This window comes from Hippoglossus hippoglossus, chromosome 13 (genome assembly GCF_009819705.1).
Source record: "Hippoglossus hippoglossus isolate fHipHip1 chromosome 13, fHipHip1.pri, whole genome shotgun sequence".
NCBI classification, from domain to species: domain Eukaryota; kingdom Metazoa; phylum Chordata; class Actinopteri; order Pleuronectiformes; family Pleuronectidae; genus Hippoglossus; species Hippoglossus hippoglossus.
In genome coordinates, this window is record NC_047163.1 from 10,671,878 (window position 1) to 10,694,776 (window position 22,899).

At 43.0% G+C, this 22,899-nt stretch overlaps 1 protein-coding gene across 2 annotated transcripts; it reads right to left on the reverse strand.

Annotated features, from left to right (window-relative positions):
* Window positions 1-40: 40 nt before the first annotated feature.
* Window positions 41-22,606, reverse strand: LOC117773336 (collagen alpha-1(XXVI) chain). 2 transcript variants are annotated; one of them, XM_034605159.1, is made up of 14 exons: window positions 22,111-22,606; window positions 21,767-21,889; window positions 20,605-20,708; window positions 7,094-7,155; window positions 6,873-6,999; window positions 6,400-6,504; window positions 6,155-6,283; window positions 3,259-3,336; window positions 2,671-2,714; window positions 2,511-2,573; window positions 2,045-2,080; window positions 1,832-1,876; window positions 1,662-1,746; window positions 41-988 (listed from the first exon to the last, which is right to left on the reverse strand). In XM_034605159.1, exons 1-14 carry the CDS (start codon window positions 22,281-22,283, stop codon window positions 849-851), a joined length of 1,314 nt encoding a protein of 437 aa, XP_034461050.1. In that variant the 5' UTR covers window positions 22,284-22,606; the 3' UTR covers window positions 41-848. The 2 variants fall into 2 exon arrangements, with proteins under 2 accessions (XP_034461050.1, XP_034461051.1); XM_034605160.1 differs by having other exon boundaries at window positions 6,400-6,498; window positions 22,111-22,605.
* Between the last annotated feature and the right edge of the window lie 293 nt (window positions 22,607-22,899).

Genomic DNA, 22,899 nt, shown 5'->3' on the forward strand with positions numbered 1-22,899 from the left:
ACGTATTAACATATGAACCTTGTAATGGAGAAAACAAACATTGTGCCAATCATTTATTATTCAGAGACCGACAGGCTCGGCCTCCCAGAGACTTATTATACAACAATCTCAACAGTTTGGAAAACACATCTCAGCGGCAGTTTATGAAGAAGTCAATGGGATCCTGTCAGGTTTAGTGCTCTGTCAGCCAGTTCACAAGAAGGTGCGCTGCAGCTGAGCAGGGTTTGAGGTTTCCAGGCCAAAGCGTAACTGTTTCAGCATCCCTTCCTTTTGCTTTCCAGATGTGCGCCCTCCAGATGCGATTCATTTCACCGAACGTTATGTTAAGCAGATCTTCTTGGCAGCTTGTCATGTCTTACCTCAGCTTTAACAAGGCAGAGCGCAGCAAGAGAGACGGACGGAGAAGAGGAAGAAGTATGTTTGACAAGCTAACGCAGGACTAACCCCGAGGTTGTTCCAAGAATGTGTTCGACACTTAACAGTACTACAGTTTGGATCCAGCGCTCGGGGAACAGGCATTTATCAGAGGAAAGAATGACGCCAAAACGCTCATAACACTTTATGAGATTATATTTCATAGTAAAACACCGTGTAAGTGCGGCTGCTAAGGTTGTGTAGACTAAGATCCAGCAGTAACCGAACGAAAAAGGCTCAAAGAAGCCTTTCCTGTGTTTGAAATGCTCAACATCTCATAGAACTTCATTTTCACAACAGTACTAAGACAATTAGACAAAAATAAATTCCAAAATGTTAAGTCACAAGGGAAAATTACATGAACAAAACTTTCAGCAAAATTTGCAACATCTCTCACACGCAAGACCACATGTACAGAATTAGACAATGGACTCTTAAAGGGGGGATCGTCTTTGTCTCCCCACCAGCGCTGGAGATTGAGGGGTGGTTTGAACGGGCTGAAGACGTTTGGTCTTTATGGAAGAGAAAGAGAGTGGGTCCAAAATGTTTCCAAATCCAGATCCTTCAGAGATGTCTGTTTAAAGACAAGAAAGACATAACAAAGGAGAAGAGTGAGTGGAGACAGTACTCTTCTTCAAAAGGGAAATACGCTTGTTTGTTTCCTGGTGGCGAGTAAGATGAGAGGATTGATATCACATTTGTTTGAATGGAGCTGCAGAGCCAAGGGGTGGTTAGTTTAGTGTAATGACTGTAAACAAGAGGCCTGGCTCAGTCTGAAGGAAACAAACTGCACCAACCAGCACCTTTACAGCTCACTAATAAACATGTTGTAGCTTCATCCATACAACAATTATTTTTTTGATTAATCAATTAATTGTTTGGTCTTTTGAACGTCAGCCAAAAGTAGAAAGAGAACCAGATGCTATAGGGACTTTTTATTGGATTTCAAATTACAGTTTTAAGATCATAGAAGAGTAAACAAACAAGAAAATATTCAGATTAATTTATAATCAACTGGCTGCTAATTAAAAGACTGTCCCTCTTAGTTCTAAATTAGATATAGTCTATTACCTGGTGAGCTTTAAATACACCTTTCTAAGCTAATTGGCTGCTGGATGTAGCTTTACATGTGACAGACGGACGTGAGAGTTGTAAACGCCAAGCTTTTGCCAGATAATCAGATGATTCCTTCATCATCTATAGAGGATAATAACAACACATTCCTCCATTTTTGTTTTTCTCCTCACCGTGAATGCCGATCATGTGCTCCAGGATCAAGACCCGCTCGGCCAGGATCTTCAGGGCCTCTCTGAGCTGCTGCATGGCCTCTCCCTGATCAACACCATCATGTTTATTTAGGATCATTTTTCAAATGAGCTCAGCAGGAAACAAGAAAAAAAAAACCATCGTCTCTTACCTCATTCAAGCCTGCTCCTGGCTCTCCTTTTGGCCCCGGTGCTCCCTGTGAAACAGAGTACAATAATGTTGTCATTACCGCTTTGTGTATGTGTGTGTGTGTGTGTGTGTGTGTGTGTGTGTGTGTGTGTGTGTGTGTGTGTGTGTGTGTGTGTGTGTGTGTGTGTGTGTGTGTATGTGCATGTTTTATGAAACACCATAACCTTATACTCACAGGTAGACCATACTCGCCTGCTACACCTGGAATCCCCTGGTAGAGGAAGGACATAAAAATAATTTAGACCCCTGCTCACATACACACTTTACCGTCTCGCATTCTTTATCCCCCGTGCTAATCTGCCTCTTCACCAGACCTCCAATCTTAAATCATGCTAGTCGAGGAAGGGGATCAGGTTTAAAGACGGAGGCCCACGAGAGAGCCAACTACAGAGGGGACCCGGCATGGCTACCCTGATTAGTGAGGCCTGGCCTTGGACGAGAGAGACAGAGGGGGATTAGTCACAGCTCGGAGTGAGTCTTTGAAGAGTAGCTCGCTCACCTTTAATGTGTTTAGGATTGCATGACAGCAAAGGCAATTTACAAAACGTAGAACAAAAAGCATCTGAAAGTTCAGCAGAATCAAATATGTTCAGCCGGCCTGCTAATCCAACAATGAGGAAGGTTTTCTAAAGCGACCTCACCCTTTGTCCTGGATCTCCTCTAGGCCCCAGATCTCCAAGCTTGCCTCGGAGGCCTTCCTTGCCCTTATGTCAGATAAACAGAAGCGCATGTGTAAATGATGTTGCATTTGCATTCATGTTTTTATTGATCAGCAATCAGCCCGCAGTGACAGCTACTCACGTCTTGTCCAGGCAGGCCCGGTAACCCTGCAGGTCCTCTTGGTCCTGATGTCATTCACAAAAAACATCAAGTTCAGTTCAGTCAATTTAACCCAGCTTTATTAATACCTCTGCAAAGACAGTTATGTTTTCATTTGTTTGTCTGATAGGATTAAGTGAAAACTACAGGACAGATTATCAGGAAACTTGGTGGAAGGATGTGGTAAGGGTCTGGAAAGAACCCACTCAATTTTAGTATGGATCTGGATCAGGGGGCGGATCCAGGAATATTTTTTCACTTTCTATAACATTGTGTAATATGGAGTTTTTCAACATTTTCCTTGATTTCTCAGAAAATGGGTGAATGAAGTTATTGCTGCATAATAATAATAAAAAAAATGTTTTTATCTCCTCTGCTTTCACTTGCTCCTTTAAATGACCACGTCTCTCTTGGTTTTGAGTATTAAAGCAGTGCTTGACTTTCCAAAGGAGGTTGAAAAGGTCGAAACCCTGAAGTTATGTTTCACAAACTGTGTTAGACTGAGAACATGGTGCGATTTACGGGGCGTGTTCTCCTAACATGGGGATTAGAAACATCTTATATCCATACCTGAGGGGCCGGAGGCACCCGTTGGACCGGGTGGCCCGACTATGATCTGAGGAGCAGGGGGAGGTGTGTGGATCTCCTCTGGGAAAAACAAAAACAGAAGTTTAAACTGAAAGTTTATTTAAACATTTGCACAAAAGATAATGTGGACTGGGAAGACAAATATGAAAAACATTAAATACAATATCCAACTGAGGGTAACTGAGGAGATGGTAAACACACATGGATAGATGATGTAAAATACAAGAAACAAGCTCTGTATCCATGTTGAAGTTACAGACTGTTTTTGTGACTGTACATCCTTGGCACATCATTCCATGTTGTTTCCTTTATCCATACACCTACATACTGTTAGCTGAACTCTTTTCTGAGGCCGACAGAAGAGTGAAGACATTAAGGGTCAACAGTCTGAGTTTCATCAGCAGTCGACAGGAGAATTCAATCTGCAGTGACAGTGATGGACAGGAACAGCTGCTCCATCTGAAGGAGGTCCCAGTTAATGGAGCAGTAAATGCTCGGACACGATAAGAAAACATGAACAAAAGTGGAAGTTATGCTTTGTTCTCAGCATGTAGGATATTTTTAAATATGCTTGTAAGAATAAATTCTGTTTGAAACCCCGCCACACTTCCACTTCCTCTCCACTTTACCATATGCTCGGGGTCAGTCTTCCCCCTGTGCAGAGATGAGCCTGTTACAGTCCACAGACTGGGTCTAGAAGGAACACATTTCTATCTGGAACTAATTTTCTAATGTTACAGTCTCCTCGAGTCTGGCTCCCTCCCCAAGAAACTCCACATGAGTGGCAGACTATCTACTCCCTCATTCATAGCCAGCCCGGCGTTTTGGCTGCGGGCCACGGCCTGTTCCCCAAAACGCAGACTGTTGTGCTGACAGCTAACAAATTAGGTCTGATTTACAGCCAGTTGGCCCCCCTCAGCTTACACGGTCCCACAGACCCAAATCTACATAGTTCCAGACCCGCAGACACAGTCCCGGGCTCAGAAAGGCAGAGCCAGCCAAAAGCTTAATCAGAGCCAGAAGTCTTCTGTGAGGTAATGATTACAGCACAGACTTCTACTGCCTCCATGTGGTAAAACCACGGCGCTCAACTCATTTTAGAACATGGGTTTGTTCTTACATCTTCTCAATGTGGTGGTGGCATAGGTGTCGACTCTGTGGGTGCTCCGCGGCTCGAGCACCCACAGAGAAGCCCAAGCATCCACGTGTGCCAGGATACAGTCTGGCTAAAATTTACATAGACTTGATATCAAACTTCACTGTCGGTACTAGACTGGATCAAATGGAGGGACTTCCGTCTGTAATTGGGTTTTTCGCTGTCAGTCACCTGCTCCAAACCCTCATCACCAATCAGAGCGTCACTACCAATAATCCAATCCATAAAGATGTAATGACAATGGTGAGTGAAAACAAGTTTGGCCTTTAGGTTCAGGTTGGGGTTAATGTTCACTGTAAACACCTACTGTAGCAGGAGTAAACATAAAGGCAGGTTTGAGCAGGAGTCTATACGTTTGTTTGTCCGTGGACAGACTCTGTCAACACAGCTCAAGAAGAAGTCACAACATGTTACAGATATAATTAATATCGAAATGAAGCTGGAGTTTGAAGATGGGTCCGACCGATAAGCACTGAGTACTCATGTAATTATGTTGACTACTGAGTATCATGGGTTGAAATGTCAACATTTCAAGATGATCTTTACAAACATTAAGAAATCTATGATCATTAAAGCTGTTTTCAGACATGAACTCCGGAAAAATTGGGTCTGTACATTTTGTTTAGAACTAAACCTTGTATCGCCCGTATTGCCAAAAGCTCTAAAACTCATTGTCTTTAGTTGAAATCTTTGTCTGTGTCTTCTATGTGTATTGCACCTTTTTCCAGTTTTGCATCTGCCATGTGTTAGAAACATCATCAATACGTCCACTCACTCGTTGTGAATTTTCTGGACATTATCCAGCTGTATTCTCCAATCGGCTCACTCGAACAAACCTCTCGCATGCAGCCCCTCCGGAAAATTGCAAGAAGATGTTGAGAACAACTGACGCTGGGCATTTGCGTTCTCATATACAGCCCATCCAGAAAAGTTCAGGAAAATGTCTGGAGTTCAGTGCATGTCTGAAAACAGCTTTAAACTCCCTGCATGAGTTTCATCCTTGTGTTCAGTGCTCTCTGCAGGACTGGAGTAGAGAAGGAAGCAAGTTATATTAAACTGGATATGATGGATGAGAAAATGCCTTAACATATTTTTCCTGACTTATTCAGCTCCTGGGTTAATCTTCTGATTTATATGCTTGGATCTGGCTCTGTTGTAGGTGGTGGTGTTAAGTGAGGTTGCAGTAAACAGTGGCACAGCCGCAGCCGAACACACGGAAACTATTAAACTAAATCTAAGCCAGCCTTCCTTGGGAAAAGAAACAATACTCTCTCCATTACGGACTGAAGTCAGTCACTAAAAGCTGGAGAGACCCATATGCGCACTTAAACACTTGATAACAGCTAAAGTCTGCTTCTTTCTCTGTGCTTCCACCTGTGCCCCCCCCCCCCCCCCCCCTAAGTTATTTTCCATGCATAGACAGCAGTTTGGCCAATGTTCGTGTTCTGCCTGTCAAAACGTTTGCAAGGAATGAACAGGACGGACATTTGCATGAGATATGTGAGGGTTTGAAACTGATGAAACACATGATTCATTGTAGGAGGAGCTGTGAAAATAGACCTGAGGTTCTGGCATCAATTTAAGCCATTCAGAGTCTGAATGCTTTTGTTTTTGGGCCAAAAATTAACCATGTGGCTAAGATCTGTTTCTGTTAAAATATCATTTAAATTCACCTGGGATTTGATTTGAGAGATTACATTTGGATTGGAACAGTCTGCTCACCTTGGTCATCGACCTGAAAGACATCCCCTCTCACTCGGACGGGAGTGGAGCTTGGCCCCGGAGGACCCGGTGGACCAGGAGGGCCCGTTAGACCTCCATCCCCAGGTAGACCTCTGTCCCCTTTCGGTCCTGAGCAGCAACAAAAACAAAAAAACATAATTAATTTGTAATGTTTAAGTCCCAACTGTCACAAGTATCCATCTTTAAAACTGCAGATGAGACTTAAAGTTCTGATGATGGTTTACCGCTGGGTCCAGGAAGGCCTGGGCTTCCAGCCAAACCCTGAGGTCCAGCAGAACCAGGAAGTCCTGGGGGTCCAATGGGCCCTTGAGGCCCAATGCTTCCTGGTACTCCAAAGAAAAGAGAAGACAGTCAGAGTCAAGTGTATAATTCTAATAATCATTCAGTTTAAATTTATATCAAGGAGCAGTCCATCAAAAAAGCAAGAAAGTATAGCAAAAATAAAAAAGACAATGTTATAAATATTTTTGACAAACAGGAGGCGTTGGAAAGGGGTGGGGAGGGGTTTAATTAAAGACACTTGATTGTTTTGAATTACATGGAAATGTGGAAGGCTGGAAGTTAAACTCATACTACGGATTATAAATCGTTATCTCAACTTCTGTAGCTTTAATTTTTTCAAATTCGAATTCGTGCATTTACTGTTCATTCATTCGCACATGTAATTAAAAATAAATGTTTCGGGATGTGTTGGCACCTGGCGGCAGGTGTGACGGGGGTCCAATAGGAGTTGGTTGAGGTGTGTCCACCTCATTGTTCGTTGAGCCCTCTGGTAAACTGTTGGCTGTCGGCAGTGAAGGACGTCCCTCTTCTAACAGCCTGATCTGGAACAACAGCAGATTCCAGACACATCGGACCTCAATTAAATATCTTAAAAATCCTATGTGTAAAAATGGTTGTACTGGGGATCTTCTTTACCTTGGATTCAACTGCATGAAGTCGGCTGTTCATGTCAGTGAAGCTGGTACAGTTCATACACTCTGTAAGAAAGAACCACAGACAAGAACATGTTTGGTCTCCACATTACAGGAGGCATACAGGCTGCCACTTTTTACTTCTGTCTGTCTTTTCCTCTGCCTCCGTCTCTTTCATTTCTGTTTCCTCTCTTTCATTCCTGGCACCATCACTGGTATCTCACGCTGAGCAGGTCGAGCTAACATAAACAGGAACAATACCCATCAAACCAGCCCCAAGAATTTATTAGGAATTCCATCTTACAGTAAATCACGTCACTCACACACACAGAATAAATATTATTAGACCTCTCATTAAAGTTTATCTCTTGCTGACACATGCTCTCTGTCTCTCTCTCTCTCTGTCCCTCTCTCACACACACACAAACACACACACACAGTCGATGCACACCTGCTTGTCTCCTAACCTCCTGACTCAGCAGGTTTTCTATCGGTGCGCCCACTCACAGCGATGGCCTATATGCCCACGCTCACATCCACCTCCAGGTACCAAACCCAAACACATTAACTGTGTAAAGCTCATGGAAACACAAAAAAACACACTCACATACACTCATATTCCTACAAAATGAGATTTAATTGCACCATTTATAATTTATGTATCTACTTTAAAGTTTAAAGTTTGTTATTACAGCACTAAATCGCCCCTTACAGACTGGTAATATATTCTGTGTTTATTCTGTGTATTCTTGTCCAATGAAAACCAACCACAGAACCAAACCAAGCGACAATCAAAGACAAGTGTTGTGTGTGTATCCAAACTTTGACATTATTCCTCTCTGCTAAAGACCTCCAACAAACAAAAACAACCAGTGATGTGTTTCCTAAAAAGATTTATGATGCTATGAATACTCAGCAGTGCACCACACGTGTGTTGCTCCACTGATGAAAATGGTCCGGGACAAAGTCACTATTTACTCCTCTTTGAATAATCTTCAGTGTCAAGTCTAATAATTACTTTGCCTTTCTCGAAATTTAAACTCTATATGTTTGCTTGGATTATTAAAGCTTTAAAGGTTTGTTTTCAATATAAATCCATGGGTTTGGGAACGAGTGCCGCAAATGAAGGTATCGAGATGTTGGTTTTGGACAATTTTTATTATTTCACATTTCTTCCTTTTTGCCGTTAGTACCCTCTAAAACAATATGTCCCTTTTTGAAATTCCTGTTTGCCAGTTACATTCTGTTATTTAAGTCTGTTTTGAAAACTTTGGTCATCTCTCTCCCAAATTATACCATTCTAGCGACCACTAAACCACATATACCCGAAGACACGCTGTGCAGCAATTGTGGTTCGTTTATGTGAGCTGTAACCCAGAATCCAAAATACAGAATAACAATACAGAATGAAAAACCCTGTATTTGTTCTAAATCTGAGTTTTTCCTCTGGTCCATGGCCCATAGGAACTGTGGAATGTCAGCTGTCCGTCCCAATGATGGGACCCACCCACATTGCGGTCATAGCAGGGAAACAGAATGAGGAACAACTGGTGCTCATAAATAACTAACTAACAACAAAATGACCCAAATGGCTGGGGCCTGCCAAAATCATCGTCTCCAACCGCGACGCACAGGGCACTAACGGCAGCCTCTGAGGTTTCTGCCTCACTGAAATAGGCCGGCGTGAATGTCTGTACCGTGTCTGTGTGTCTATAATCATCTACATCCAGTCCAGCGGTCTATCAGACTGTGTGGGTGAGGTTTCTGAATGCCTTGTTTCATCAACATCTTGAACATCTCGTCCTGGAGTGCAGCCACGGACAGAAACAACAATCAACAGCTCAACCCCAAACGCACATTCCTCGGGTTTCATCAGCCCAAATGCTGAGGGCTGTTCAACCGCCGGGACCAAAATGACCCCACATGAGCTGCTTTGTTGTGACTGACTGCACCGAGGTTTCCCCAGCGACTCCAGCAAGGACGTCGAAGCCACACACAGCACCACAGCAGGTCTGTGGGCAATCTCCGGCTCCGCTATGTGAGAGGGCTGATGAGCTGATGGGCCTTCATGTTATTCATCATGGATCCAGAGGAAGCCTCCACCCTCTGACACATGTACACTACATCAATCTGCGATGAGTTCCAAGTGTGATCTTGTGATGATGTGTTTAGCTTTAGTTTGAGTTAAATTAGTGGTGTGACTCAGTGGATCGCAATGCCAGTTTATATGTGGGTTGGTCGGTCCACCACTTTGGTGCAGATTGAAATATTTAATAACTAGGCCTGGGTGGGTTGTCGTAAAATTTGGTCCTTTGGTATTTTTCCCAGGATGCAACGACTTTGAAGATCCTTCATCAAACACCATCGTGTGAAAAATTCACTTGGTTCAAAACAAGCAAAATAATATAATCAACCTCAGCTGTAGTTGGTGATTAGCATGCTAACAGCCGTGTTTCGTGAGCTGAACTGAGGCTATGATGGTTAGCATGGTCATTTTCTGGAGGTTTTGTATGTGAGAACACAAATGTCCAAGTCATTTTGCTCTGGACATTTTCCAGAACTTTTTCAGAGTAAAATGTCGTCAGACTATCACAGTGAGGCCACGTGAGAACACAGCACCAAGTTCAGAGAATTCAAAGCGATTGAGTTGACACGTTGGCAAAGTTTTTGATTCGCGGGGGACACAAAACTGGAGGAAGCAAATATGTCAGGATGAAAAATAGATCCGATACATGCGGGAGACGCAGACAATGATGTCAACTTGGAAAGACAAGATAATTCGAGAGCTTTTGACGATAAGGGACAACCCCAGTGCCGATGTGCTTTAAACACTGTGCCTTCTGCAGAAGGATTTATACATCATGTCCTGCCTTCTGCGCGTTCTGTCCAGGTGCCTCCCCTCACCTGAATGTGGTTATGAACATGCCACCCCGGAAAATGTCTGTACCCAATTATTTGGAGTTCGTGTCTGAAATCTCAATTTACTGCACCATTGAGTAAACTTGTAAACGTATTTTACAGGGAGTAGAGAATGAATGAATGAATAAATGAATGAATGAATGAAGTTATTTTAGAGACAGTCAGGGTATTTTTTGGTTTACACCCACTTTCACTCACCATTTCAACAAGCCTCAGAGAACTGGCTGTGAAGTACTTCTACTTTTAAAATGCCTTGTAGCTGCTTTGCTGTGAGTCAGTTGACAGGGAAATCTCACATCTCTTCCTCATCTGTGATGGATTCTGCTCCTCAGGCCTAAAAAGGAAACTTCTATAGCTCCGTTACTCACTCCTAACAAGATAACTTGTTCCATCTCCATCGCTGGTCCAGAGAGATCCAGAAATAATCCAGTCATATCTTATTATGTCATAAACACACACCACAGAACAGAACACCAGAGTTAAGTCTATCCACCATAAATGTGAACCAGAGCAAAACAACTGCATTTCATTTTCTATATGTGGCGGGAGGGATTTCTGTTCCTGCAGTTGGAATTTAATTATGTTGGTTTAGAAAACCAAACTTCCGCTGTGCTTGAGCCGATGTTTAGAACGGGACCGCGGTTATAGAGTCTGTTTGGATCCATAATTACACCATGGCAACATAAGACCGGGTTATTTTTCTTGGACTGCTCTCAGCTCATGGGAAAGAATCAGAATCATGTTGTCTTTAGTGGGAAGCAAAATAAACAGAGAGAATATCGAACGGTTTCTGCCCCAAAGGGAAGGACACATGTGTTTGAGAAGTTATGTGAAATATTCAGATGCTAAAACTGATCTTCATGAAAAGTTGCTTGAAAATGATGCCAGGACAAGTATTACATCTGTTCAGGTTTTTTCCATTTACACGACAAAATCTCATAAAATGCAGTTAAATGCCATAAAAATATCAGTTTGCTGGATAATGCACCGCGTAAATGGATTACACGACCATAAATAACAAGGTACAGAAACAAAGCTGATGTTAGTCATATGCTCGGCTGTCGAGGGTTGAGAGAAAACTTGGAACGGCTCAGATCAAACTCCCTCCAGGCAAAGCACACGGTGTCAATAAGATAAGAAGCTCTGTGTAGATAAATCTTCATTAGAACATTGCATGAGCCAAAACAATGAGCATGTGTCAGCGCAGGAAACTATGAAAGCACCGACCTGTTTGACGAGTCATCATTAGTGATCGTGGTACAAGACAGAACAGGGATAACTTGGCAAGAGTGTGAGTCAGACTGCAGGCATCGTCTGTCGAGACAGCTACATTTCCTACAATAGAGCTGGATGTGGATCAAAGAAATCACCTGCTCACACACACACACACTCCCACAACCTTGTATATCTATCTTAGATAGGACAATCATTGGTGTAATGCATTCCCTTGCCCCTTACCCTAAAATTAAACTAACATTAACGTTAAACATAAAGCATCTCTTTACTTTAAAATGTAATGTTGGACTTATGGGTAAGTCCCCATAGCGTATGGGGACACACAGTCATTTTAATTGTTGTTAAAAACTTGCTTGGGAGGAGAGAAAAAAATTATAAATTGAAACATCTTCTTGGACATTCTTATGAGACACTGTTACATCTCCAAGATACACACACACACGACTGTGCCCAGAGTGTGTGTGTGTGTGTTTTTTGTGCATTCAGACCACAGACACCCTCTGACAGCTGGCTGCATCCCAGGACCCTGTTGTGTGTCGGCCCCAGCCAGCAAGTGGTCAGCTCTTGCTGGCATGAAAAACAGCTGGCACAGAATACACACCCACACACCCACACAAACATATGCACAGGCAGACTCACATACAATGTCACAAACTCTCTCCCTCACTAAATCACACACCCACTTTGACTGCGGTGGCTGGTGGAGGAGGGTGAACGAAACCCTGTTTGAAAACCAAGATGTCTACTTGTCCACAGAGGGACCATTAAGTATTTCTCGCCATGATGCCAGTTGACAGGCCACACACTATTTATATAAACTCAACACTTTGCAAGTAAGAAATGCAAAGAATTAGCAGGTTAAAGAATTTTCCTTTATATTTGATACATGAGCCATTTTTAGGCACGAACTGGTGAAAATGTCAGAAAAATTGGGTCCCGACATTTTCTGGAGTTTGCCTTTCATATATGGAAGAGATTGTGTGGGTCAGACGTGTTCACAACAGGACACTGTCGGGAGGCAGGACACAACCCATGAATTCAATGGCGGAAATTGAGTGTTTTTGAATACAGCACATCAAGACAGACGTCGGACATTATCACCAAAACCTTCACCCTGAGATATTTGTATTCTTCCAGTTCTTCGTCTGTCATCAACACGTCAACTCGCTCACTGTGAATTTTCCTGGAGAAAAACCTGCTGTACTTTCACATGGACTCGCATTTGGCATTTTCTGCACATTGCACAAGGGGGCTGGCAGGAAATGTTCTGAAAAATGTCTCTGACTAGAAAATTTGCATTTTCACATACAAGCCCCTCTGGAAAATTTCAGAGAAATGTCTGGACTCCTCTCCATGTCTGAAAGCAGCTTTAATGTCATTATTTGGTAGAAAATGAAATACTGGCTTAGTAAGGGCCACCCCTCAACAGACGTGGTCATGCTACAGGGACAAACATTTTTATCTGAGAGCTCTGTCCTTCCCTCATATCTCAGGAAATGCATCCACTCATGAGATCACCCTGCACCTTCCGGCCTCTCAGTCAAGACAGCACTCTGCTACTGCTCTGAAGCTGCAATGTTCTCAACACATCAGTCACAGTGAGAGATGGACGGCCCTGCTGTTGCACAGACGTGGAGTCATCGTCATGCTATGAGATGATGCTCCGTAAATCTGGTGAGGAGAGACGACGCCACTGTGATCGGCCGAAACGAGGGCGATGCGTTTGAGGTGCCAGTCGTTCCGCAGCCGTGTCTAATGAAATGGTGAGAACGAAAAGGGTGGAGACACAGAGAGGAAAAAAGGAGCAGCAGAATATCCCTGCTCACAAGTCATATATCAGAAACATTGACACGTGAATGCCACGACAAAACTGGAAATATGGAGGTCTCCTTGAGCCCCCAGTATATCCAGCAAAACATAGACAGTGGAATGATTCACCCCCACCACATCCATCCATCCATCATCTATATATTATCCTTTGAGGGTCACAGGCAGCTGGAGCCTTGATACAGAGACAAACAACCAGTCATGCTCCCATTGACACCTACAGACAATTCAGAGTTTTTAATAAACCTAAATCTGCATGTCTTTAGACTGTGTGTTTGTGTGCGTGCGTGTGCGTGTGCGTGTGCGTGTGCGTGTGCTTGCGTCCTCATATTTAATCAATGTCACCTTTTCATTCCATCTTCCAGTGTATCCAACATGCAGTACCAGCCAGTTCCGTTTGAGCATAAACTGACCTGAAGTCTTATAATGGACCATGAAGCCACAACTGCAAAGATGGTCTTTAACTAAATAAATCACAAAACTTGTCATGCAACCTCGAAGTTCACACACAGGGATTTCCCAGCAGCAACCAAGAGTACAAACAACACAAACCTGCAGATCACACTGACCGATGTGGAAACTTCTGTCTCTCTTTGACCTCAGGAACTTTATCTGCTTAACTTTGAATAAACAGATGTGTGGAGTTGCAGACAGAAAGACATGGGGGACAAATGGGAAGATGTCATTGAGAGACGGGAAGACTCCACGATAAGGTGGTGACAGAAAAGAAAACCCCCCACAGAAGGAGAATGAACAGAGAGCGTCATCCATCAGGCAGATCAGACCAGGACCAGGAACAGCCACTACAGCTCCCAGTAGGTCAAAGGTTAATGTCTGACCTATATTTGAGCACAAGCAGGGACGTAACAGAGACATCAGTCATATCCTCATGCTGTAAAGCTTGTGGACTAGAAGAGCACATGTGGGATATGGTTCTGTTTTATCGCTTACTCCGAGGAAAAGCGAGAGGGAAATCTAAGGGGCAGAGGAAGTAGAAAGCAGTAAAAAACACAGAAGATAAAGAGGCCAGTGGTGGCAAGAGTAAGCAAAAGAGCAAAGGTCCGCGTCGGGGTGAGAGAGGATTTGATCAAGTGGAAAAACAGAAGTATTTCTGGATGATATATAATATAGCTGGTTTTCAAGATAATCCTTCCAACGGTGGGGTTTTAGCAAACTTCCCTCACTTCCTTCTCATCCAGCTGCAGAGGAGAAACAGTGACGTCCACAGCTGTAGCATTAACAAATTAACATATGACACTCAAAGTTTTCAGCCACCTTTTCACTTTTTTAATGAAATCCATAATTAACTCCACCTAAAAAAACATCCTGCCCTGGCACACCCTGCGTTTAACTCTGCTAAACTCCTTTTCCTGAGCTTCAAAGCTTACCCCTCTCATTGGAGGAGGTTCTGGCACTAATTCTTCTAAGATTACACCCCCCCTCCCCAATGCACAGGCATAGCCCACAATGCCTCTTGTTAATGGGATCATGTGTGCAGATAGATGCTGGGGTGCTGCTGTGATGGAGCGGCGAGGAGGAGGAGGGCGGCGGGGGTGCAAGGGCCAACATCGGGGGAAATTACGAACACATTTCTCTCCAAATGTGTTCCATGCCGTCATGCGTTAGCACAACTCTGCTGAAAGTGAAAATGTAAATGTCGAGATGCACTGTACGCAGAGCAGCACACACCAGACTGTCAAAATTATTGACGGGTCAGGATGTCAACGAAAATGCGTTGAAGAAAACGCCTACTTTCCATTTAGCAAACACAGAAACATTCAGGCTTTGTGACCGGCTCGGCCCTGCATGGAGTCTAGCCACAGCCTTGAGTGTTAGAGGGTTAAACCGTAAAAGGACAGAATAAAAAGCCGCTTCTGAGTGGGTCAAGAGTCACACACAAACACAGGGAACACTAGAGGGCTTGTAAAAGCCAAAACCAACTGAGAAAACACTGCCACTGTAGAATTAATGAGGGATTCATTGAACATTTCAAAATACAGCATTACCTCTGTAGATTTCTGCAGCTTCAAGAGCTCAGTGTCATATGTTTGGTGTATGTTGGAGACGGCTGTAGCTCAGGAGAGGTCATCCACTAACCAGAGGGTCAGTGCTTCGATCCCTGGCTCCTCCATTCCACATGCCGAAGTGTCCTTGGGCAAGACACTGAACCCCAACTTGTGTGATAAATGCTTGTAAGAGAAAGTCCTGCACTTAGTATGTATGAATGGGTGAATGGCCAAACTGTACTGTGAAGGGCCTTGAGTGGTCAAGACTGAAAAGCTCTATATGAATAGTGAGTGAGAACAGTGGCAGATGTCCGTTGCAATTTCATAAAGCCAGATGTGATGCATTCAAATTCCTTGTTTTGTGTGATTAATAGTCCAACATGTGAATATGTTCAGCTTAGATTCACTAAGATTACGAGAAACAGCAATCCTCCCAATTCAGAGGCTGGGAGGAGACAGCGTTTAGCATTGTCGGCAAGGAGGTTACGTTTTCATCTTTGTTTGATTATTAGCAGGATTCCGTAAAAAACACCCAAGGGAAGAACCCATTAAAAGTTTGGTGCGGATCCGTATCAGGCTGAAGATCCAGGAATTTTTTTCTTTTTCTTTAACATTGTGAGACAAGGGCGTTTCTAAAAAATGTTGTCGACTTCTCAGAGAAAAATTTATGGATCATGTTTAGGGGAGTGATATTTATGAGAGTGTGAATTTGATGCAGATCCAAATAATTATCTTGATAAAATAAACTGTTGCAGACTTGGTGGGTGTTCATAGTGCCATTCTAGTTTGCTTTTAAAACTAAGCTAATAATTCAGTTGGCAGTTTTTTAGTAGTAGTTTTTTTGTCGATAAACTGATTAGCTGTAAACATTTTGATAGCGCTGTGAAGCATCTGTTGCATTAATGTTGAATTCTAAAACCTTTACAACTACAAGTTTAGCTCCTTTATTGTGTAGTGAGCCTTCTCTAAAAAACCGAATCAAGGGAAACACTATTCAATGTATTAATTCAGAATGATTAAATGGTAACAAAAGAATAAGGCATCAGTGTCATGCAGAAAACGATTCAGAGCTTGGAAAATGGAAACGAGAGTGCGTGCAGAGGTGGGAGGAACTCCTCAGCTTACACAGACTTAAAATCTGACTCAAGCTTTCTTTATGTGCCCTGTCTCTACATCTCCGAGGGCCTCAGGGGCCTCTGAAGTGGAGCCAGAATCTCATCAAACTAAAACCAGAGGTGATGTCATCTTCATTGGTTAAGGCTGTCCTCGCTCGCTCTGATAAAACATCTGGCCCCGAGCCACGCGGCAACAGTTTTCTGCTACTCAAGCTTCATGTTCGGTGTTGGCCTCGTGACAGAGAATTCTGTTACTGACCGAAATGATCCACACTTACAGGAAACGTTTGACTTGTTGGGGAAAATACTTATTTGTTTTGTTGCCGTGAGTATTTGATACCACTTTCCTGCCTGTTTATTATAATGTACAAGACATTAGAGCCAGAAGATGGTTAGCTTAGCTTAGCATAAAGTATGGAAACATGGAAACACTGAGCCTGGTTCTGACCAAAGGTTTAAAAAACAAAATTTGCCCATCAGCCACTTTTATTTTATATAAATTACATCCTGTACATCCAAAAATGTGTAAAAGTCATGATGGTTTGTGTGCAGAACCATTTCTAAGCTAAGCTAACCGAATAATGCCGATGCAAATGCAACTGAAACACCGCTGATTCACTTTAAAATGGGGAGACACTATTGTCTGTCGAACTGCATTGTGGCTCTGTTTCGTCGTGTTGTTTGTGCGGCGTACATCAGAAGCTAACACAAACGCAAATGTAGCAGTGGCGTACCTTCGCCTCCCATTCACACCCAATCTGTGCCGGTGAATAAGACATTCGATTCCTGTGGTGAATCCGCAGCGTGGCTTCGTGTGGACTAATCTGATGTATGTTCACCTGGTTGTGGATATTTCCCCCCGTAAATCTCTTTAGTAATGTTTACAATAGCGAACATTGTGTTGTCACCAAGCATCTGTCACCATCTCCATCAAATGTCAACGCAACGTATACCTAAGTCCAGTGTAATGACCATACAGTTTTATATTTAACAGACACATATGAAAGTGGCCTTGAAATGCTCCAAAATACCAAATTACTCTTTTATATAAACTTGAAGATTGATGATCCTTAACAGATCTCTTAAAATGTGAGGACTTTAAAGAACTCAAAGCAAAAGATTCTCTAAAGAATCACAGAAAAAGGTTTGTGGTATAACTTCTCTGATGTTTTTATTGTAGGATTGACCTTTATTTCCAAGGTATTCCTGATATGATGCTGTGCCTGACCTCTTTGTGTTGTACACAGATGAATGTACATGAGGAGAACCAGTTTTTGTTTCATGGCTGTTGTGATCTCAGCACGGTCACGTATGTTACAAAGACCCGGTGGAGGAGCGTCATGGTCATTAATCTCTGTGGGGCCACTTTCCCACAGAACCGGCTCTCTGCTCCGCTGCCGTCTGGGCAGCTTGTAGCAGCTGGAGTCCTGTGGGACAAACACACTCCTCATTACACTTCACTTTTCTCTTTGCATTTCTCCTCTTAGCATGTTGCTGCACAGCTGTCTGAGCCTCGCCAACTCTAACACCTTGTTGTTTCTGTGCACGAGTCCTAACTTTCTCCCCTCCGTGCGTCCTCTCGTTGTCTAACTCCGACACACTGACCCCTGCCAGCGCTCCCTCTCCTCCTCAGTGTGAGGCCGAGCATCTCTGACATCAGCCTTTGTCTTGAGGGTCTCCTCGCTGAGTGGAACCTGGCCCTCTGTCTCCCCATATGGAGGCGATTTCCCCCCTGCTCCATAGCCATTAGAACGTGCAAAAAACATCTCAGCAAATGTTAAATAAACAGCCAGATTACCTCTTCACACTCCTGCAACCACTTTGGTCTCAAGTGAACCGTAATCTCTTGCATTACAGACTCAGCGGATATGGCTGTGTGTTAATCTTTGTGAGGAATAATATCCAGCATCAGGCAAATAATGGTTTCCAACGGCTTTGTAATAATGTCTATGTTTATTCCTTTAATATTAAGGAGTGTTTTCTGAACTCATGGTAGATCCTGCCCATCCAAGTGCAACAACCAATAATTCTGCAAAATGGAACAAGGTGTGGTAATTATTAGCAATAGGCACAACTCGCTCATTGAGGTAACTGTTAATCTTGGACGACGGTGAACGGGGCCGTGCCAGACTTTTTCAATTACCTCCAAAAACAGCTGTATTTCCCAACACGAAAAAAAAACTACCAAGTTGGTGGGTGTACTAAAGAATTTTAAAATAACAATTTTTGCATTTTAAATGACAGCATGTGAGTATGGTTCTGAGCAATAAAGCCTATTTTTATAAAGAATTCAGACTCCTTCACTGATTTCACATTTTGTTGTGTGGTAACTTTACGGTAAAATAAAAATAAAAACGATTCTCCCTCATCAATCTAAACTCAATACCCATAACCGAATTTGAGAAATGTTTCCAATTCTATTAAAAAAAACACACTGACATAACTATTCAGACCTTCTCTCTGGGGGTTTCTCTCACATTCACACAGGATTTCTGGAGCTCATCCAGAGTGACCTTTGGGTTCTTGGTCACCTCTCTTGCCAGGGTTTCTCTCTCCAGGCAGTTAACTCCTACGCGTTTCAATTTTCTTCCATTTAAGGATTACTGGAGGTCATTGTGGCTCTTGGGAAGTTTCAGGATTTTGTGCAGCCTTTGCCAGATCTGTGCCTCGAAACAATCCTGTCTTTGATATCTGCAGGAAGTTCCTTTGACCTCATGGCTTGGGTTTTGCTCTGATGTGCATTGTCAGGTGTGAGACCTTAGACAGAGATGTGTCTTTCCAAATAATGCTCAGTCAATTGAATTACCCACAGAAGTAATTCTGTAAAGATTCCAAGATTAACTAGACCCAAAGTGCAGACAAGGCAGGTGGTTGCAAACAGGATATTTGGTGGCAGGTACTAAGATCTCAGGTATCCAAAGACAAAAAACCTCAGGAAACAGAAACTTTAGCAAAAAACTCAGGAACAAGACCTGGAAACACCAGGGAACCAAGTAGGAGTTAACAGGAACTTAACGGACTCACCGAACAGAGGAACTGACAAGGAGGACTGGGAGCGCAGAGACTAAATAACACATCAGGGTGGGGCAGATAATCACAGGAGCGGGAAACAGGATAAATTGGACATCTAAGTAAATCCCGTGAGAGATACACACGGAAGATTCTTTCCGAATCTTCAAAGTAAAAGTGGAAATAATAAAATCAAGGTCCAAACAACTGAAAACTAAGTTTAAAGTCCTTTAAAGTGAAATACAAATACAAACCAGTAACAAGTCTCAAAAGTCCTTAACAGGGGCAGATCATGACAGACTCCAATCCAGGTCATTATGGTGAAGTGAGTGTAGATTGATGATGGTAAATAAAGACGTATTTAAGGCTGCAACAAAACATGAGGTGAAGAGGTGAAGGCGTCTGAATACTTTCCGAATGCACGGTGTATAAACAGCAGAGTGAAGGCAGCCCTACATTAGACCTCCATCCACCTCCCACTCTGTGGCTTCATGTTGACTGTGGTGGCTGAAAATGTTGCTCTTCACTGGGCTCAGAGTCTGCGGTCGGTTCTGTCCAGGAGCTGAGCTGCCCACCACCTAAACACAGACTATACCTCCCACTTTACAATCCACAGCTGGATGTTGCTCACAAGTTCCTTTTCCATTCATTCTTATGTTTTCACCCCTTTGTTACACAAAAACAACTTATTGGACTTAATGGATTTCCATGAAACTTAATGGAAGGATGCTGAATGGGTCAGGAAAGAATTCATTAGGATCCGGATCAGGGGACAGATAATTTAGTTTTTCACTTTCTTTAACACCGTAAGATAGGGCGTTTTTCACCATTTTCCCAGGGTCGGGCATTTTTAGGGAACTGATGAGAAATTTGGTGCAGCTTGGTTGAATTTAAGGGGACTGCTGGGCCTTGGTGGAGTGTACCGAGGCTACTGAGCCCCTTTATAGTTTTGACTGTGATAGCTATGATGATAAAATAAAAGAGACAGCATGAGACAGAAGGAGAACAATTTTGATTTTAATCCTCCTCCTTCCAGGCACAGATGGAAAAAGGTAAACAGGATCCCTTTCAACTGTTGTTTTATTGCAATCCAAGTTCTCTTTAGTAATCCAAAGCAGACTTTAAGCCTGAATTCAAAACAACGTCACAATCACATCAAGAGGCCGACAGCTGCACAGAAGCACGATTAGCAAACTACCCGACTACACACCACCAAACATAAAAAAACGCTCTGATGTGGGAAAAGCTGCCTGGTGCTACTAAAAAGACACAGATGGGTCCGAGCAAAACACATGGCCTCTATTTCAGTGCTACAGAGAATGATTCTCACAGTCTGGTCCTCTGTTTCAGAAAGTTGCATCATGTGAAAGAAGAAGAAGAGAAAACAGAGATGAGAAACTCACCTTCACGACACTCTTCTCCCAGGAAGCCTGGACAGCATCTCCACTCCAGTGTGGTGACTTGTTTGTAGGTGACCTTGAAGGACGGTCGGATGAGGGTCCTGTAGCTGGAAAGAAAACAAATGGAAACTGACTTCAGGGAAATGTAAAATGCAGAAACACAAACACACAGGAAGAGACGCCACTTCACCTCTTCACCTCTACCTGTCTATGTCCTGTCCCCGTATTTCCCTCTAGTAAACCCTTTGTGTACTCAGGCTATTGTTACCTGTCAGACAGTCGATGCTACCTCTGTGTATATTACCATTTGTTTGATTCCCTGGGATTGTTGCTTGCTCATTGCCTGTTTCTACCTGTCTTGTTTGGACTCTTTCTTTGTGTATGACAGTATGACAACAGTCTTTTTAACCCACATCTGTGCACCACAGTTTTTCTCTGCTTCTGAGTCTCTACCTGCCAGTGTTACACAGAGACTTTAGATGAGAGAGACAAACCAGTTAAATAGTCCTGATTGGGGAGTTCCAGAATGCAGAAGATGTTTTTTGAATGATAAATATCCCACCCTTCCCCCCCAATTAGGCAGTCGGCTGATTTATAACAACCAGATGGGAAACATATCAAAATCAGATTGCTGCATTGTTTCAATTTGGTTAATTTTATTTGTATGATGCCAAATCCCAACATACTTCATCTCAAGGCTTTTATCGTAGTAAAGTTTAGATCATACAATATTAGAAACCCAGCAGTTCCCACGAAGAGCAAACACTTGGTGACACAGGAGAGAAAAAAAACTCACTTGACACAAGCAAAACTTGGTGCCTCTATAATAGAAGTATAACATGTTGTAAAAAATACATTTAACACAGTTTTTTGGGAGCAAAGTCACCAAATGATCGAATCATTAGATTTGACTGATAATTGTGTGCAGTTATTTCTTGGTGGTCAATGAAAGTGCGGGTATGGCTCTCTCCTCATTCATTTTGATAAGAGCCTGGTTCGCTGGACATAACTTTTCCCAGATGGCTTTATTGGATTAAGGACTTTGGTGGGCCCCCAAAACACTAAATCCGCCCCTGGCATCATGAATGATAAACAGTGAATAACACAAACAAAAGAAGGAGCTGATAGGATTTGGCTGGAGAAGGTGGCAGCGAGGGATCAGTACCTGACGACTTTGGAACAGGGTCCGGGCCACCGGCAGCCCTGATACACTCTCTGCACTGTGGTTTCAGAGCCATTGTGCACCTGACAGGACACTGTTTTGGAGACAGTGTACTGACACCAGTTCCTAAAACACACATAAGAGAGTTTCCATTCTTAATATTAACACTACAAGAAAGGAATTGAACATAATCGTTGACAGTATTGAGGATGTTAAACACTAAGTTGTGATAAGAAAATTTATAAATCAATTAATATCAGTGATTAATAATACATTTAATAGCTCTGTAGCATTTCAGTTCACATCAGTGCACATCAGTGAAAAAGCTTCCTATCAGCTGTTCTCACCTGAGTTGGGTACGGGTCCCGGTACCTGGGGGTCCACTGCTGCCGCTCTGTTCCGATTTGATGCGCTGCCGCTGCACTGTGATGCCTGGAAAGCGGTAAACAAACCCTGTTCCCACCGAAGGGGAGACAAAAGTCATCCATATACAGAGCGCGTAGAGGAAAGACAACCCCATCCCCTCTGTTTTAAATTAATCAAATATAGAAATATCCGAAAATACCGACGAAGTTCAAGTTAATCCAGAAGTTCTACAGTGAGCCCTGTTCAGATCTACAGTAACTGGGATGAGAAGTGGAGAGCAAGTCTAAAAAACTCCACTGTGACCGTTAATGAGTTGGTCATGTCGCCCTCCCGACTAGAAACAGACTGGTCCTCTCATGAGCTCAGAATGAATGACACACACAACCTCTTCCTATAGAATCATTTGGGTTTCTGACGTTTGACATCGTGCCAAGGACCGAGGAGTCAAATATCCAGCGTGCGTAAAAAGGCGTGCTGGGTGTGAGTGCTGGAGTGGGTGCGCAAAAGGCGCGCTGTGTGAGATCTAGAGAGTGAATGGGTAAAATGCACGTGTGGTCCCGAACAGTCACTCTAGCGCTCTAATGTAACATTGTGTTTATTAAACCGATTGGTGCTTTGATTGCACGACCCCACAAGGACTTAGTATAGTATATGTGCACAGTATGAAGATACAAAGCAGGGATAACAATGAACATGACATGTTAAAATAAACATAATCTGGTGTCTGTTCATTTTCACCGAAAGACTTCCTCATCATTTTCATCAGAAGA

What these genes read in the sequence shown, in the direction of transcription:
- LOC117773336 (XM_034605159.1), bottom strand. Translation starts at nt 22,283, where the DNA reads ATGGGGTTGTCTTTCCTCTACGCGCTCTGTATATGGATGACTTTTGTC. An exon ending in GGGTGCCTCCGGCCCCTCAG is followed by an intron (nt 2,715 to 3,258) that starts GTATGGATATAA and finishes GAATGACATCAG; the next exon opens with GACCAAGAGGACCTGCAGGG. An exon ending in CAGGAGCAGGCTTGAATGAG is followed by an intron (nt 1,747 to 1,831) that starts GTAAGAGACGAT and finishes GGTGTTGATCAG; the next exon opens with GGAGAGGCCATGCAGCAGCT.